Source organism: Ammospiza caudacuta, chromosome 4 (assembly GCF_027887145.1).
Source record: "Ammospiza caudacuta isolate bAmmCau1 chromosome 4, bAmmCau1.pri, whole genome shotgun sequence".
Taxonomy (NCBI): Eukaryota; Metazoa; Chordata; class Aves; order Passeriformes; family Passerellidae; genus Ammospiza; species Ammospiza caudacuta.
This window is the reverse complement of record NC_080596.1, coordinates 65,341,643-65,359,246: the sequence shown is the minus strand read 5'-3', so window position 1 is coordinate 65,359,246 and position 17,604 is coordinate 65,341,643. Positions and strand designations below refer to the sequence as shown.

The 17,604-nt window shown below is 36.5% G+C and overlaps 1 protein-coding gene across 4 annotated transcripts in view; it reads right to left on the bottom strand.

Annotated features, from left to right (window-relative positions):
* Nucleotides 1–17,604, bottom strand: part of SLIT2 (slit guidance ligand 2) — a 257,759-nt gene that overhangs the window by 84,584 nt on the left and 155,571 nt on the right. For 3 of the 4 annotated variants that reach the window (XM_058804305.1, XM_058804304.1, XM_058804302.1), the window contains exons 6-9: nucleotides 13,496–13,567; nucleotides 9,565–9,636; nucleotides 6,688–6,851; nucleotides 4,129–4,267 (exon numbers count right to left, since the gene is read on the bottom strand). In XM_058804305.1, coding sequence (XP_058660288.1) covers nucleotides 4,129–4,267; nucleotides 6,688–6,851; nucleotides 9,565–9,636; nucleotides 13,496–13,567 — 447 coding nt within the window. Of the gene's footprint in view, nucleotides 1–4,128; nucleotides 4,268–6,183; nucleotides 6,196–6,687; nucleotides 6,852–9,564; nucleotides 9,637–13,495; nucleotides 13,568–17,604 lie in introns of all 4 variants that reach the window. The other variant, XM_058804303.1, reaches the window with a different exon arrangement.

The window sequence follows — 17,604 nt, the reverse complement described above, 5'->3', positions numbered from 1 at the left end:
GTGTTTACTGTCAGCTACCATCTTGGCACACTGACAACATTATCGCCTAGGAAATGAGTAGAAAACCAGATTATTTTGCGGGATACAATCATTCTTTTCAATCTAATCTCAAGGGGTTGCTATAAGCAACAGTTGCAGAGGACTTCTTTAAAAAACGAAGCTTTAGAACGCTTATTGTATGATAACAATACTGGAATGTCACAATCTTCCTGCAAGTTAAATTTAGTTAAAAGCAGAAAGGACTGAAGTCTTTCATAGAGCAGCTTTAAAATGAAAACGTGACATACAACCTGATTCAATGTTACAAATGTCTGTGGATGTGATAATAGGATTATATGTACCAACTTCTTGTTCCTGACAAAATCATGACAGCTTAAAAAAAAGGCCTAGGACTTTGCAGGGCTAGTTCAAGTTAAAACATGGTTCAACGTGTACAGACAATTAAATAATGCAAGAGATTATTAGGTTGCGAAAGGCAAATGAAAAAAACTAAAATTCTGTTAATAAAAACCTGATGATTCATTGTCATTTGGAATATTGTATTCAACCCCGGTCATTGAAGATAAAAAACAAGTTACAAAACAAGTAATTCAGAGAAATAAGAGTAAATTAAGACATGGAAGGTTTTGGCATCCAAAACGATTGAATGGAGTTGGAACTTTAGTTTAGATAAGAGACAAATGAAGATGGCATGCAAAATAGAAGGCGACAGGGACAGGGCAAATTATGTATGTGACTGTATTTTCCTTCCTTCTACAAAGAAAAAGAAACATTATGAAACTTTAAAAAACTGTATTTTAAACTGGAAGAGTTTGAGCACAATTCCCTCCACCAAATTTATTCTCTTAATATGAAGATGTAAACACAGTAGGATTTAAAGCAGATTGGATACTTAAAAGAAAACCCCTTTTTCCCCCGAAAGTTTGGCAAATTTTCAAGTGTCAGAGCAACCCCAATACATATTGGGAGCAAACAAAATATTTGTGCTACTGGTCTTTTATTTTTGAAGTTTTACATTTGTGTTTCCTAAAATATTTTTAGGGACAACTGATGTGGGCCATTGGCCAGGGTGGAGTGCTGGTTTGATGCAGTCTCAGACTTCCATCACCTCTTTATTGGTAAAACCTTTTTCACTCCAAAAACCACTTATTTTCCAACCTTTTCTCTCTCTCTTTCTTTCTTATGCTATGAAGCTAAATACACCTCCCATCCATAGGAATCATAAGACAACCATCACTAATTGTTCCCTTCCCACTAAAGCAATAAGTATAGCATAAAGCTTTCTCCATATAACCAGCAAAATGTATTTGTCAAAACTTTAACTCCTATTCAACACACTGACAGGAAGCAGAAACAATCCCGTGATTCTCAGCAAATACATGATACTTTAATTCTTTCACTCAGTTTATCCCTCAATTTCAGAGCATTTCCTTCCTTCCTTCCTTCCTTCCTTCCTTCCTTCCTTCCTTCCTTCCTTCCTTCCTTCCTTCCTTCCTTCCTTCCTTCCTTCCTTCCTTCCTTCCTTCCTTCCTTCCGACACTTCCTTCCGACACTTCCTTCCGACACTTCCTTCCGACACTTCCTTCTGACACTTCCTTCCTTCCTTCCTTCCTTCCTTCCTTCCTTCCTTCCTTCCTTCCTTCCTTCCTTCCTTCCGACACTTCCTTCCTTCCTTCCTTCCTTCCTTCCTTCCTTCCTTCCTTCCTTCCTTCCTTCCTTCCTTCCTTCCTTCCTTCCTTCCGACACTTCCTTCCTTCCTTCCTTCCGACACTTCCTTCCTTCCTTCCTTCCGACACTTCCTTCCTTCCTTCCTTCCTTCCTTCCTTCCTTCCTTCCTTCCTTCCTTCCTTCCTTCCTTCCTTCCTTCCGACACTTCCTTCCTTCCGACACTTCCTTCCTTCCGACACTTCCTTCCTTCCTTCCTTCCTTCCTTCCTTCCTTCCTTCCTTCCTTCCTTCCTTCCTTCCTTCCTTCCTTCCTTCCGACACTTCCTTCCTTCCGACACTTCCTTCCTTCCGACACTTCCTTCCTTCCTTCCTTCCTTCCTTCCTTCCTTCCTTCCTTCCTTCCTTCCTTCCTTCCTTCCTTCCTTCCTTCCGACACTTCCTTCCTTCCGACACTTCCTTCCTTCCGACACTTCCTTCCTTCCTTCCTTCCGACACTTCCTTCCGACACTTCCTTCCGACACTTCCTTCCGACACTTCCTTCCGACACTTCCTTCCTTCCTCATAGATGCACTTATGCAAGTAAAAACAATGTATCCAGCTCATTAAATTAAAAAAACCCAAAAAACACAAAAAAACCCAGTTCTGTGTAGCCTTCCTGGCCACTGTGAATGGATTTTATTGAAGAGTAACTCTATTTGCAAGCAGAGGGGTTTTTCTGATAGTGGTGAAAGGTAGAAGTGTTTATATTATACAGCTGAATGACTGTATTGGATCATGTAGGGTCAGCCAGGTCAGTATTAACAACAGTAATAATGAACTGACAGATGTGGCTATTATTCACATCCTAAGAAGAAACCAAAGTAGTTCCAGCCCTGTAATGTTCAAAACCACAGGTCAGGTATCAACAAGCCAATTAAAATTTCATTGTGGAGCCCTTGTTTTAAACATTCATCTTGCATCATCAAAATTCTCAAAAGCTTTTTATTCTGAATATTTTCTCCAACTCATTTACTTCTAGTCAGACCTCACTTACCAGGCTGTCATCACAGCTACTTTCAAACTATTCACTATTTCCCTGAAGGGAACTCCTAGCTTCCCTCCCATAACGCTGCCCCTGCCAATCTCAGAAAAGGTGTTCACGTTGCTGTGCCCCGCCCAGATGTCAGCAAGCTCACCTTTTGCTTTTGCTGCCCACCTGCACAGGTGACAATGCAGCAGTAACTTACCTGCTGTGCCCCCACCACCTCTCAGCCACGTTGCTTTTGGAGACTGTGGGCCCTTCAGCACCTTTGCTATGACTTTGCTCTGGATATGGCAGTACTTTTTGTATAGGGCACGCCATGGGACACTACCAGTGCTCATGCTCTTCCATACAAAGGTAGGGTATTAACACAATGACTACATTTTACTCCTGCCTTCTCAGATTACTCTCTGAGGATACTGCTTTAGCAGAACACTTATCATTGGTGGCGTGGATTGCTGATCTTTCATGCAAAGATTTCTTCCTCTCTAGTAGGAAATCTGATAAATAAAGTGACTGAAGGTGAGTGGCACAGTTTTACCACATCTGGTGACTAAGCCTCACAAAGCTGCCCCCTCACCCCTGCCACAAGAGGATGGGGGAGAGAATCAGCAGTTTAAAACTGCAAAAGCTCATGGCCTAAGACAAAGACAGTTTAACAGGAAAAGCAAAAGTTAAAACAGTAAAGTAAAAAGCAAAGCAAAGCACAGGATTCATTCACCATTTCCCAAGGGCAGGCAGGTGTTCAGCCATCTCCAGGAGAGCAGGGCTCTGTCTCATGTAACAGTGACTTGGGAAGACAAACACCATCACTCTGAACCTCTCACCGTTCTTGTTCTTCCCCCAGCTTATATGCTGAGCATGATGCCACATGGTATAGAATATCCCTTGGCTCAGCTGGGGTCAGCTGGGTCTCCTCCCAACTCATCATGCTTTCCAGCCTCCTCTGGTGGAGTTTGGTGGGGTGCAAAAAAGGCCTTGGCTCTGTGTAAGCACTGCTCAGCACTACTGAAAAGATCTGTTTTATCAACACTATTTTCAAGTGCTAAACATGGCCTTGTACCAGCTACTATGAAGAAAACTGATCCTATCTCAGCCAAAACCAGCACAGAAAGTGACCCTGAAGGCAGCAGGCTTTAGAGTCTGCAGTGAAACGCCATTCACTTGTAGAAGAGCAAGGATTCCCAAACTCTTTTAAAACCAATTCAGAATGCAGTTTACTCGTGAAATATGAGTAGCACGTACAAAAATAACTCTTAAGATAGCATAAAGGTCTTAAATGCTTTCATACAACTGCATTTGCATTTTTATATCTGAGGCTGAAGGTATATATCAAAATTCCTACCCTATACAATGCATTAATGTATACAAATAAAAAAACCTAATACATAGGAAAAAATGTTTTCTGTAAGTTAATAGAAAAGAAGTCAGATTACACACATTTCAGTGATGGTTTCGGGAAGGTTTGTTGGGATCTCAGTGAGGCCTTTCCCACGACAGTCCACGATGTTGTTGCTACAGGTGCATGCAGTGGGGCAGTGCAAGACACTGCAGGATGGAGCCATGAAGGACTGGTGACCTGCAAAGGAAAGCACATTTTACACTTTCTTGAAAAATTAAAGGCAGAATTTCTAAAATAAACATTGTAGCCTACCAGTACTTTCAAACTGCATTTATTTGAACACACATTTAATACTAACAGGTCGATACAATCTAGAGAGGTGAAACACAAAAGCTCAACTATTGTGACAGCACTACATAATTTTTCAACTTCTTTAGCAACACCCATTCAAAATCATCTCGTTTAAGAAGACTGTGATCCATTTTTCAGATATATTTTATTTTTTGTATGCTATTGAAAACTAATTACTGATTTATTTAGTTTTCAGAATGTTGTATAGTATTAAAAAATGCATGTCAAGAGAAATGCACAAAATTTGCTATGAGCACTGAATGTGACCTGCCAGTTTTGTTCTGTTCTGCAAATATTTATTTGAATATGGTCCTTCAGTTATGTGTTGCTTATAGACAATTTTGAAGTTTTCATTCATTAAATGACATTTTCATTCACTCACACAAAAATTAAGTAAAAATTTTGACTTCATATCCCTCACTCTGTTTTAGCTCAGCAGACTTCCTCCCACAATCTGCCACTCTTACTAACTCTTGTGGCTAGTATACTGATTTCTTAATGTTGTATGTTAAAGCCAAAACTTTTAATTGCATTTAAACTCAGTCATTTTATATTTAGGTATGCTTATAGAAATTAAAATCCTTATATTTCCCTGCAAATAGATAGACTGTACATTTTACAATACATTGATACACACATTCTTCTATCAATCAAATGATACAGAACAGTTGTTTCATAATGATACAGAAAGACATAAATGGATGAGAAAGCCATGATACCCTCTCTTTTTTTCCATTAATTTATAAAATGCTAGAGACTGCTTTATTATTCTCAAGGAAAAAAATAAACAACTGCTTGATTATGAAACCACAATTTAACTTAAGATCTATCTCACAATCATATCCCATATATTAATATAAGAAGGGTACTCTGATAATGTAAGTTGCAGGCAGTGCTGTTCCCACTTGAAACTTCATATAACAAGTGTCCAAGTTCTGAATTGCTGAAAATATATTGAGGCCAGATCGGATAGGTCTTTGAGCAATCTAGTCTGGTGGAAGGTGTCCCTAACCATGGCAGGGAATTGGAAGATGATCTTTAAGATCTCTTCCAAGCCAAGCATTCTATGATTCTCTGAGACAGAATTTTACAATATAATAATTTGACTTCAGATTTATGTTTGTGTTACAGAAGTATAAACAATAATCAAATCTAATAACACACACTATTCTTTTTATACTACCAGGAAGGAAATGTTTAACCTACCTTTATTAAACAAAAATACAGTGATTCAGAGAGAAAACATGGCTATTCCCCTTGTTAATATTTGATTAACAAGGGGAATTGTTATTATAACTATCAATTATATATAAATATATAATTATATATTATATATATTATATGCATTATAAGGATCAAGTTATAAAACTGTTCTTGACATCCAGGCTCTGCAGCCATAACATTTACATGTAAGACGTATTATGAAATTATCTTGTTAGGAGCCTTTTTAAATGCACATAAAGGCAGAATTAGTGACAAGAATACCGTTAGCATTTGCCGTGCAAAGATGGCCGTGCCTTATGCTTCGATGTCAGAGGCTATTTAATAAGGACAGAACATGGTGCCCTCCATAAAACTCTTTTAGAAACATAGATCTGTGAAAATTTTGGCATATTTGGCAATAGGCTTCTGGGGGTTTGCTGAAAATCAACCAGTAGGAGAAACCCTGCTGAACCACTGAAAAGGCAGCAATATTGCAGCTAGTTTTTAATGCTCTTTGCAAAACTTGAAACAGTAGACAAAATTTACAGAAAATTTTCAATCTGAGTGTAAAAATATTTAAATAAGAAAGATAAACTTGCCTTCTTCCTCATCTAGAAGATACAAATGAAGGAAACAAAATTGAATAGAGAAAATGTGATTAGTAATGAACTGTTAGTCATTTCATTATGTCACATAAAAAATAACCTTATGCATTAAAGGATAACAGTAAAATTCAGAAAGTTACTTAGGGGTACAGAGTAATATTTAAAAGTCAGGAAATATGAAGTATATACCTATAAGGTTTTTTTTTTTAAATCCTTATTACTTACAGGTTTATGTTCTCAATTATCACACCTTTTATTTAATTTCCAGTATCTCCCCCATTCAATTATACTTTCAGAAGGCTATAAAATCTATGTAAATGCAATATTTACAAAATTCGCAAGGACGCGCGCACCCCCGCAAGCACCAATAAAAACAATTAGGCCGCTCTTAATAAGCACTCAGGCTGGGATTATGCAGAAGGCAGCATGCAGCCCTGGGGTGCGTGTGAGCAGGTGTGGCTGAAGGCAGGGCCGGCCGGTCCAGCCCGTTTCTCTTACCGCTGCAGACAAACTCGCGCTTCTGGACCTCGGCCACGTTGTGCCCGCGGAGGTGGGACGGGCCCATGCACTGCGTGTAGAGCCCCACGCGCGGCCGCTGCCGCAGCCAGTCCGACAGCCAGGCCAGGTGGCAGTCGCAGAACAGGTTGTTGGAGTGGAGGCGGCTGCACGGAACCAGACACGGCAACACCCTCCCGTTAGCAAGGACACGCAGGAAAGCCGCCAGCTTGCCCAGCCCTCCCTTCAGCAAGCTACTGTGCCCGTTCATTAATTTTTATTAATTAACTTTTTGCATATTTCATTGAAAGTCTGGGAGTTACAAGTTATAAAATAAAACTACACAAGCAGCAAAATTACTTTTTTATTTGCGGTCTAATTAACTGGAAGAAAAAAGAAGGCTTCCTAACAATTTAACTTTTCTGTAGTTTCCTCTTCCTTGTCTAAAAGAAAGAAGTAAATATAGAAAAGCTTGAAAGGTGACATAGGACTTTTTAGTCCAGATCTCCATAAATAGGGAGTAAGGCAAAAAAATCTCAAGAACATTGCCCTAGAGTGGTAATACTATAATGTCAGAAAAAAAGGGTTAATAAAAGATTTTGTTTCCAATTAGATGTATCTGTAAGTCTGGCCATTATTAGTCTCTATAGAAACAGCCTGAAAGATCCCTTTAGGAGGTCATACTCATTTTCTGCTGAACAAGATAGAGTAATAACTCAATATAAAGCACCTTCTTCCACATTTCTTTTCTGATTTCCTCTCTAGTTGTTTAATAGCAGAAAATGGGATTAGCTGCTTTTGGCTGCTAGGGATCTGCACTTTAAGCAATCCTTGAAATTAATTAAAAGACCAAATGGAAGCAAGTGATGGAATTAAGAAAGTTGTCTCTTTGCTGGTGTGGTCTGACACAAGACCATGGCTCCTTGCCAAGTGGCAAAAAGCACTTTGCCATTGATAAAATATCAGACAAATGTATTAACTAAATTAGCTAAATTACTCTTCTCTGGCTCTTACATTTTCGTAAACTACCGCAAAGGATGTCCACAGCTATAAATCAAATCGTTACTCAGAATCATCCACAACAGGGACATGCCATTTTGGTCCTTTTTAGCTGAGGTGCTCAATCCTAACTAAATAACTGGAAAGGAAGTGCAGGAAATTCAGAATGCAGACAAAGAGTCTAACTAATCCATTAGAAAATAAATCTGCAAAGCAACATGAAATGTGTAACCAACATAAACTAAAATATTAACCAACACCTTTTTGCCCCATAAATGACTAGAAATTAAAGGCAATTATTTTCCTGTACTAATTCTTGGGTGGGTACTTGGCAAATACAGTTCACAATACAGTACACTCATTCACCACAATCTGTGCCTAGCTGTAGGCATGTAGACCATACCAAATCAGAAGTAATGCCACTGAAATCAGTATAGTTATACAAGCATATTCTGACTGCAAATGGGATGTCACAGCTATAATCCAGGATTCTGTGTGTCCATTTTATTTTGTTTCTAAAATATATTTTCAGAAAATGAAATATCCTTTCCAAAGAAAATGTAAATATTACTAATTTTATTAATTCTATTTTATGGTTCAAAACAGAAACCATATTTGAAAGTTCAAAAAAAGTACAGATTACACATTTTCAAGACTTGGGCATGAAAGAACAGAATGAAATTCTATTATCAAACTCTTCCTGAGGTCACCAAAAGCCCATGGTCAGCACTATTTAAGTACTCTTGTATTTGTCCAAGCAAGAGTAGTTGCAATTCTGTTATGAAAGCAACAGAACCACTCACCTGTGTGAAGTTCTTCAGTTACAAGCCACACGTTAACCTGGGTGAATAGTCCTACTGATTTCAGATCAGTTGTGCAACTCAACACGGGTAAAAGAAACTAGACTGGTTTTTTTGTAAAAGTAATTCTTTAACAGTAACAGCTAATTTTGAGCTCTGATAGAAACGTCCCATTCATTCTTAATTCCCACTTCACTGGAAAATCTGTTTAAAAGTGAGTCTCTGGACCAAATCTGGTTTTGCCAGTCAACACAATCTAGATTTGTAGTCAGTATAAAAATACCAAAACATAATTCCAGCCCATATGACTTGCATACACAGACAATCTTTTCACTGTGCTTTGTTTTAGAAGCCTGAGGTGCTCCTCTGACAAAGTCATAACCTCTAAAAATGGGGACCTTATTGTAAATGCTGACACAACTTTAATTATAATAGCACTACCGGATGATGCTATAATTTTATGTTACAAAGAATGTTGGCAAGCCAGTTTAGTTTAATTAGGTCTGCTAGCAGTACAGTAATAAAAGCATAAAGATTTCCCATTTATCACATCTGACAGTCAATCAAAGAATCTCCAATGCTCCAAAATGAAATGTGACCCATTCAAAAGCTCAAAGTAAAACAAATCTTTGACTTTCAAAAAACATCAATTTACTTCTTTATATAGCTGTAACATGTAAGAATTCCCCCTGCCCTCATCTATTTTTGGTGAGAAGGTGAAGCTTTTCTGTCACTGCATACAGCACCATGGAAATCCCATTTGGGAAGAGACCATGAAACGGATTGAAATACTTATTCATTTCATATCCTAAAAAAGCTGATTTAAAAGGATACAACTTCTTTATCTTCTGAGCCCCACGTGCAGCTTTGGGGTCACTTGTTAGGTTTACCTTTCAGAATGAGCTTCCTCAGACACACACACACAGAATTTACACTCGACAATCTCATGAAACACCAATATTTTTTATTTGAGCTTATGCTTGCTTTGCCTCTATGTGTATTGATAGATCCCTGACAAAACTTAATAGGAGTAAAAACAAAAATGATAAAAATGGCATCCAGTTTCAGTGGGACTACTCACAATGTTCTGAGTTTGGGCATATGGTTGAAACTTGCCACGGACAGTCGAGTGATGTTGTTATTGTTGAGAGTGCTGCAAAGCCAAGAAGAAGCATATTAACATCTTAAGAGTTTTGTCCCATTTTAAAAAAGGCACACATAATGAAAGTCATGGTGTACTGTTTTTAGGGATGTATATCAGGAAAAAACTCCTTGCTTTTAGTTATATTTTTCCTCTCTGTTGAATCCTCAACAAAATACCATGGTTTTACCATTATCAATCCTAAGTAAGAGGTCACAGTAGCCTAGAATTCACTCAAAAGGAACTTCAACCAATATTGATAATATCTCTGGCATTCAAGCCAAACTTGACATTGTGAGGTAAAAAAGAGAGTCCTTGGAGAAAATGTCTTGGTTCTAGGATACTGATTTCTCTTTCTAGCTTCTGAGAGTCTGAATTTTGATGGATGATACAAGACCTGAATGGTTTCTCCCAAGAATTTTAGAAAATATTAACTTTGGGCTGTGCTTGGCTTTTATAGGGAATGAGTAACTATAGATGATCCAGAGCTGCATGAACAATAGGGGAGTTTCCAATATGATAGGTGTCAGGAAATGTAACACTTCAGCAAACTAGCAATTTATATTTTAGACAAAGTGTTGGGAAATTGAGATATCAACCAGGAAAAAATCTAAGCCAATTCTTGGCTACAGAGGCCGTTATACTCATTACACATAGTTTTTAATGATTCAAAATTTATGAATTAACTTACAGTTAAATATTGTCTTTAGGCTGTAAATAAAATGCAAACAAGCTTTACTCCAAAAAAAGGAAGCAAACAATAGAATTTAAAGATTTGACTTAGAGATTACTCATCTGAGCAGAATGGATAATGAGCTTTATGTAACTAGAACAGTAATAAATAATAACTCCCATTGAAAAAAAGCTTTTCTCCCTTTTGAAAAAGAAAGTTATTTTCCCTTTTCCTTTTTTTTTTTATCCAAAAACTGTAATTTGTTCCTATTTTGAACAAATTGTTTGTACTGTCTGATCTTGAAACACAGAAAGATAAAATCACAGCACCCTGACCAGGATCAGGCTATATATCTCCACATTAACCAAGCAATTAATTACCGGTGCAATGTGCAGCCTTTTACCTTTGTGTGCTTACTCATTCCATGTACTAAATCTTTCTTTTGCTGTGCGTAAGGGATCTCCCCTGTGTGTTCTTAAGGATACATAAAGAAGAATAATAGAAAACAAAAATAACCCAAACAAGTAAATAGAGGAACTGTGCCCCTTTGCAAAACATAACAAAAAAAAAAGCCAAGGAAAAAATGGTCAATGTACTGGGTACATCCATAAAAGTTGTCTTAATGAATAAAAGTCAGTAAATTGTGGCAGTTTTCTTACAATGTCCACATGGTAAATGATGGCTCCCACAGTTCTTCCTGCATAACTTCTTACAAGATTTTAAAATAATATATTTTCAATGAAGGGAAATCAGCCAGTATTTCCATAGCTGTTAAGAGAAGGCAAATCTACAAATGTTTTGATTTCAAATTTTGGTTGTTTGATGTTTGCCTAGCTATTTTGTATATATAGAAGCTATTGATTTTTTCAGGGTAAAGAAAACTAAATATAGGAATAGATGTAAGGGATATATATGGAATTAAATTATTGTTATAACTATTCCTCTGTAATGATAAAAATGCTTAATTTCATTACAGAGATGTACTTAAAAAAAGTTGGTTCAATACTTTTACCTAAATGTTATATACTATAGCAAAGACTGTGATTGACTTGTTTCCATTTCGTAGATATGTCAGTGTTATATTTTCCCCATAGTCTGTTTTCCAAATACAGCAGATTTTCCTTAAAAAAAAAAAGACAAAGGAAAACTAACACAGAAATTCATGGGGAGGAATATTCAGGCTATTTTGTATCTTTAACACTAATAGACTCTAAAATTATACTATTATTTAACCAAATTATAAGTTTTATTACTTTGGTAAGCATTTCAAACTGTTACTAAACTGGATTGCAATCTATTTAAAAGCTTTACCTCAAACTTCAAGTTTGAAGTAATATCCACTTTCTCTGCTCAGTTAAAACAATTGACTCCAAATGAAAACAATATGAATAGTCTTATTTGCTACTCAGTGCATATACAGTATGGTCTGCTACACAGCTTTCATTCTTTAAGCCATATTGTAAAGGAAGCTTAATTAAACACAAAACCTTCAGTAGTGTTTGAAGTATCTATCTCAATTTCTTAAAATGCCATAAATCTTCACAAAATTTTTATCACATAACATAATTCAAGACAGCAAACACTCAGTCATGTATTTGAACAATGCCAATAGATTATGCATATTCATTCACAAAAATTCCAACTACCTACTTTTCAGCAGACTGTTATTTTAGAAGTTTCTTTCCTCTTTTCCCAATCATTGAAATCAGTGTAAAAATTGCACCCCTGACCTCAACTGCAAGAATGGTCTTTCAAGAACACTAAAATTGCAAGCATTAAAAAATGCACAAAACATTGTATTTATTTATTTTTTAATAAACATTTAACCCTTGCACTTGTAAAGAAAGGCTGATATTAACAACAACAAAAAAAAACCACCACAAAACAACCAAACCAAACCATAGAAAGCAGATTGAGCCATCATTGGAAAAGATATCCTGCCACATATAAGAGTTCCAAACATAAAAATATCAGAGAACATCAATCACATTTACTGACAGACAACTAATCATCAACTTAACAATTAGATGTGGTACTGAACCTACAGTATATTTTACATGGCTTTGTACCAGAGTTAACAACAGGCTTGTTATTCTATGACTGCAAAAAAAAAAAAAAAAAAATCAAATTTGGCTGTCAGTTTCATTCACCCATAAGTAAAACCAACTAGTGTTTAATAATAAAAAACTTTTATCACCAGCTACTCACATACTCTTTGTTTTCTTAGACATGCAGACACTATTGCCAGAGAAACTTCTGTTCTTCAGAATATTTAAAAAAAACCCAAATAACCCAAACACAACAAAACCCATTTCCTCACCACCCTCAAGTTGTGATATATCAGGTGTGATTCAAATTAACATAAAGTAACTCACTGATACACAAATTCTTTCATTTTTCTTAATGAAGAAAATCCAAATAAAATGTGTCATTTTGACTGACAGAGCAAATATTTCAGGAATGTGTCCGGCCTCAGATTCTTTGAGAACTAAGGCACTTTGCTCATTACAGTAACTATTCTCAGATGATAATTTTGTTACCTTTAACCTCCCTGATAGCTACTTGAAGAAAGTGAAAAAAAAAGTATACAAAGAAGTGTTGCAAAAATAATCTGTGACACAAAAAGAGATATTTTCCTTCACATACAAATGTATTTATGCACATAAAATGTTTTAAAAAGAAGCTATTGACATAGACATGCTAAACACCTTAACATATAGCAGTAATATTTGCTACAAAGTGCCTCTTTGAAAACATCCAGATTGTCAAAGAGATATAGCATATTGTTCCTTACACTGAGTCTCAGTGATCAAAAGATCAAACTGATGATGAGTATACAACAAAAGCAATTCTGAAATGTTCAGTACATCAACAGTAATGGATAATGTACAAAATTAATTGGGTTCATTAATACTGCTACCCTCCCCCTTTTTAAAATGAAATATATTCTTTTCTTACAGTTTCTGTCAATGGCTTTTTTATTATTATTACGTTTAATGGCTGTCTTGGAGAGTAAAGGAGTATCCATGCCTCTCCATATCTTCTTACCATTTTATAGCACATGACAGTGGATTATTTTAAGACATCTTTTCACGAGAGCATCCTGACACCAGGCTGCAGCTTGCAGATAAGCTGCTACATTAGCACTCCCCAGATGCTGAGCTCTCACCGCAAGCAAGAGATACGAGGAATACTCACAGCACTTCCAGGTCACGCAGAGCCCTGAACGCCCCGTCTTCAATGCAGCTGATCTGGTTGTAATCCAGTTGCCTGTTAAACAGATTAGGGAGGCATTTGTAAGGGAGAGGCGTGCTGGCAAGGCGAGGTGGAAGGGAAGGCTCCCGGAGGGGTGGCAGAGGCCGAACAGGCGAGCGGAAAGGCTCTGGCCATCGCTGCCCCCGCTCGGGCAGCCGCACGCCCGGCGCTGGCCTGCACCCTGCCACCGAAATCCCTTTTTGTTCGCAACTGCCTGCGCACAGCAGCGGCGCTGGGAAAGCTCCAGTAAATAATAACTGCACCTTATATTAAATGCCAAAGGAATGCAATTTCATTACATCAAGAAAAGCTATCCATTAAAAGCTCTCAGCGTCATCTCGCTGAAACAATTTCATTAAGGTAAAGGACGGTAAATCACTTAATGTCACACGCATCCCCTCGGTGACCTAACAGAATCCATTTATCAGAGCAGCCCAGCTGCATGTTAATTCCAGGCGCCGCAGCAGGGACCGGGGACAGACACCAGTTTCAGGGGTCTCCCTGCGTGTGTGCATGCCTGGAGCAGGTGGGAGGTGTTACCCCCGGGTTTGCAGGGGATTTACAGCAATTACCTCCTGGAATACGTCTACGTGTGGAAATAACAGTGTCCGAGGCATTTACAGACCTGCTTACTTATCTCCTGTAGTTCTGCTTCAAATGAAAGTAGTGTTTCTGCTGTAACCTTCAGTATCTGGCTTTCTACAGACTTCGTGTGCTGTCTGCAATTATATGCAGATAGCATGTTGTAATGGAGCACTCGAATTCTAGACACAAAACTCAGCAATCCATCCCATACATTATTAATCCTTAAGTATGAAGTTATGAAAAATTTAGATCCGTTTCTCTGAAGATGATTATTACCTTTTCAATTCAAAACATTGATACAGCACATATAGCCCAATTAAAAATGTCTTCTTAAATTAACAACCATGCAGATAAAAAATCTTTCTCTGCTGATAAAAGCTTTCCCTATAAATACTGTCTTATGTATTTCAGGGCATGACTTGCAAAGCAAAGATGATAAAAAACCTCACTTTAAAAACTTCTCCAAGCTGGTAACTTGTCAGTGTCAAACAATATATATGAGTAAATGTGTGTGAACAATAGCAAGAAAATGAACAAAATACAAATAAACTCTGCCCTTCTGTCTTCAATTATATATTAGCTAGCAGGGCTAATGACACTTCTACTAAAGCAGTTTTTGTGATTTTTCTGAATCTATGATAATATTTTACTTTATTAATAAAACATCAGACCCACTGCTGAATGTAATGTACCAACTTCCATAAAGTTCTTCTAGTTTCATCTGAATTACTACTACAAGGGAATAAAATATTGTCATAATTGTAACAGTGCCTGTGTTTCTGTGTACTGAAAGCTAAATGCAAACTATCAGTTGCTGAATATGATCTTTAATAATTTTGGTGCAATGTTACAACACCAGTGCTGCAGTATTGGAATATTTAGGTCTACTTTCTAAGGCTTCTTCAATTTTTAGTAATGAATTTCATTTAACAATTAAGCTAATAGCCTTTTTATTTTAAAATGGTAAAATATATACACAGTATAACCTCTCAAACAATTTATCAAAGCTATTTAAATTACTCCAATGGCATGAAATGTTACCCTTGACACAATACAAAAGAGAAATTGTTTCCAGACAAATTGGAAAAATCTTTTAATGCCATCAAATTTGCCTAATGCAGTCTGCAGGTTAATCTTTAAAAGGGTGAGCTGTATGTTTGCCCATATCTTATTATCCTTAGCTGTCAATGTATAAATCAGTGCTGACACAGCTTCTTCTAAATCATCCACATTACACACAAAGGAAAATCTTTTAAAGCCGAGAAAGCACTTGAGCAAATCTTGTCCTACACAAGCTGAAAGGCAGATTTCTTCCACCAGACTGGTAGCAGTTGTGGTGATCCCGAAAACTTTTGGACTTCTTCCTTTCATGAGTCACCATGATCACTACCTTAGTGAAGGGTGAGTTGTTTCCATTTAAATCTTCTTACCAGAAATATTGCTCCATTTGCACTGAGCTAATGAATTGGTTTCAGCATGAGGAAGGGAAGTTTGCAGATGGGAGAGGAAAAATATTCCCTAGTTTTAAAAATTACTATCTTTGAAAGATGCTACAATCTTTATGCTTTAGATTATCTTCCATCAGTTACAACCACGATATAAAAATGATTAGACACACACCATGAAGAACAATTGGTGTTTTATATATATGTATATATATTTTTTTTTTAAGCTGTTAAAGGGACATGACTTTGAAGACTGTGTGACTGGCTTTAATAGCAATTTATGGTAAAAGTAAAGGTTAAGGGTAAGAGTACCCACCCTACATATATGACCCAAACGGAAAGTTAGACAATATTTCATAACCAGTGTAACATTAACTTATGATGTCCTTCTAATAGATAGACTGAAGCAATGTAATTGTGTTTTTTGATAAAATTGGTTCTCAGCAACAAGTACATATTAAGCTATCTCTTAAGGTGCAAGCAAGAATACTAGAGATTAAAAATTATATTTTCATCTAATTTTAAGTTACATTCTATTGTTTATTTTTAGTATGACTTCAAAACCACACATAAACATCTCCAATACCATAATGAAACCTTTCTCACCACTAAGCTATTGAGTATACCAATAACCCTAATTCCATCTTAGAAAGTTTTTTTTTCCCCGTGAGCTGTTCTTCTTTTAAAATTATTAGAACACTCTGAGAACCAAAGATGACCAGACATGGACCAGCAGCTCTGGCCCATTCTCATCCTTCCCCTCTCCCCAGTTTATGATCTCTCTGCCTGCTCCATCTCCATTTTGGGTCTATTCTATGGGGGATCTCTCCATGCTTTTGTAAAGTTGCTGTTCCTTTCTGCCTCCAACACTCACAAAGCTTCATTCCTGTGAATCTCATAAGATACCAAACAACAGCTGTCACATTCCAAATCCTTCCACCATCCCAGAGAATTAACTGGATTTTACACATGTGTCTGCAGCATTACCTGGGTATGTTCTATATGAAATATTCTAACTGAATTAACCTACTGCTGCTTAAAATGACAATGTTTATATGAGTTTAGTAATTAAGAATAGTAAGAATAATAAGCATTCAACTAGTAATACGTTTACTTTATAATGTTTTATGTTTATTGCTCTAATGCTGTAGAAACATGTTGCTAACTTATATTTTCTTCCCTTCTGGTACATGTTGTCTACCAGATAATGATAAATAAATATCTTAAAATAAACTCTGTTATCCCACAAGAAGAACATTTAATGACTAACAGAAGATGCTGCATACATTTAAAAACTACTATCCTCATACAGGAAAAATCTGTCATCTGACTCTTGACAGAGAAAACATCCTTTACTCATTCCTAGAAAGTTGAAATCTGGAAAATTCAAACGATTGTCTGCTTTACTCTCCTGTTCTTCACAGTTTGAAGACACTTTATGGTCCTTTGCAAGAGCTACTTTTTTCAACAGAACTGAGTTATGATTCCTATTTCTTATTTCTCAATCTCAATGTCGTGACAAATCAGTAATTTCAGAGGAATTAAGTTAAAAATTATGTAAAAAAATCATGCCAGAATTTATTTTTATCAAACTTCAAGAACTGCTTGTTTCCCACGACTGTTAATATTTATATCCAAGTAATGCATACTTGCTGAACAAACTCGAAGTTTTAGAAACAAAAAGATTTATAGTTCAATTTCTCAGTCCTCTGAAAATTGTCTAGCATTCTACTTGGTTAATCTTAGAATTATCTTATGGGAGGAAAATTATACCAAAAAAAAAGTAAAAATTAAACAAAAGAATGTCATCAAAAGGAGAATGAATACAAAATTAAAAATCTATATGTTATGTATTAAATATATTATCAGATTAATAAGAAATAACTTTTTAAAAGAAAACAAAACTTTAAAAATAGTACTAAAATGCTATTTATTTTAACTATCAGTAAGAACAAGTTGGTTTTTTTTTTCCCAAAGGCCACAGGGTCACCAACCTGCTTGGCAACAAGAGGTTCAGGAGTC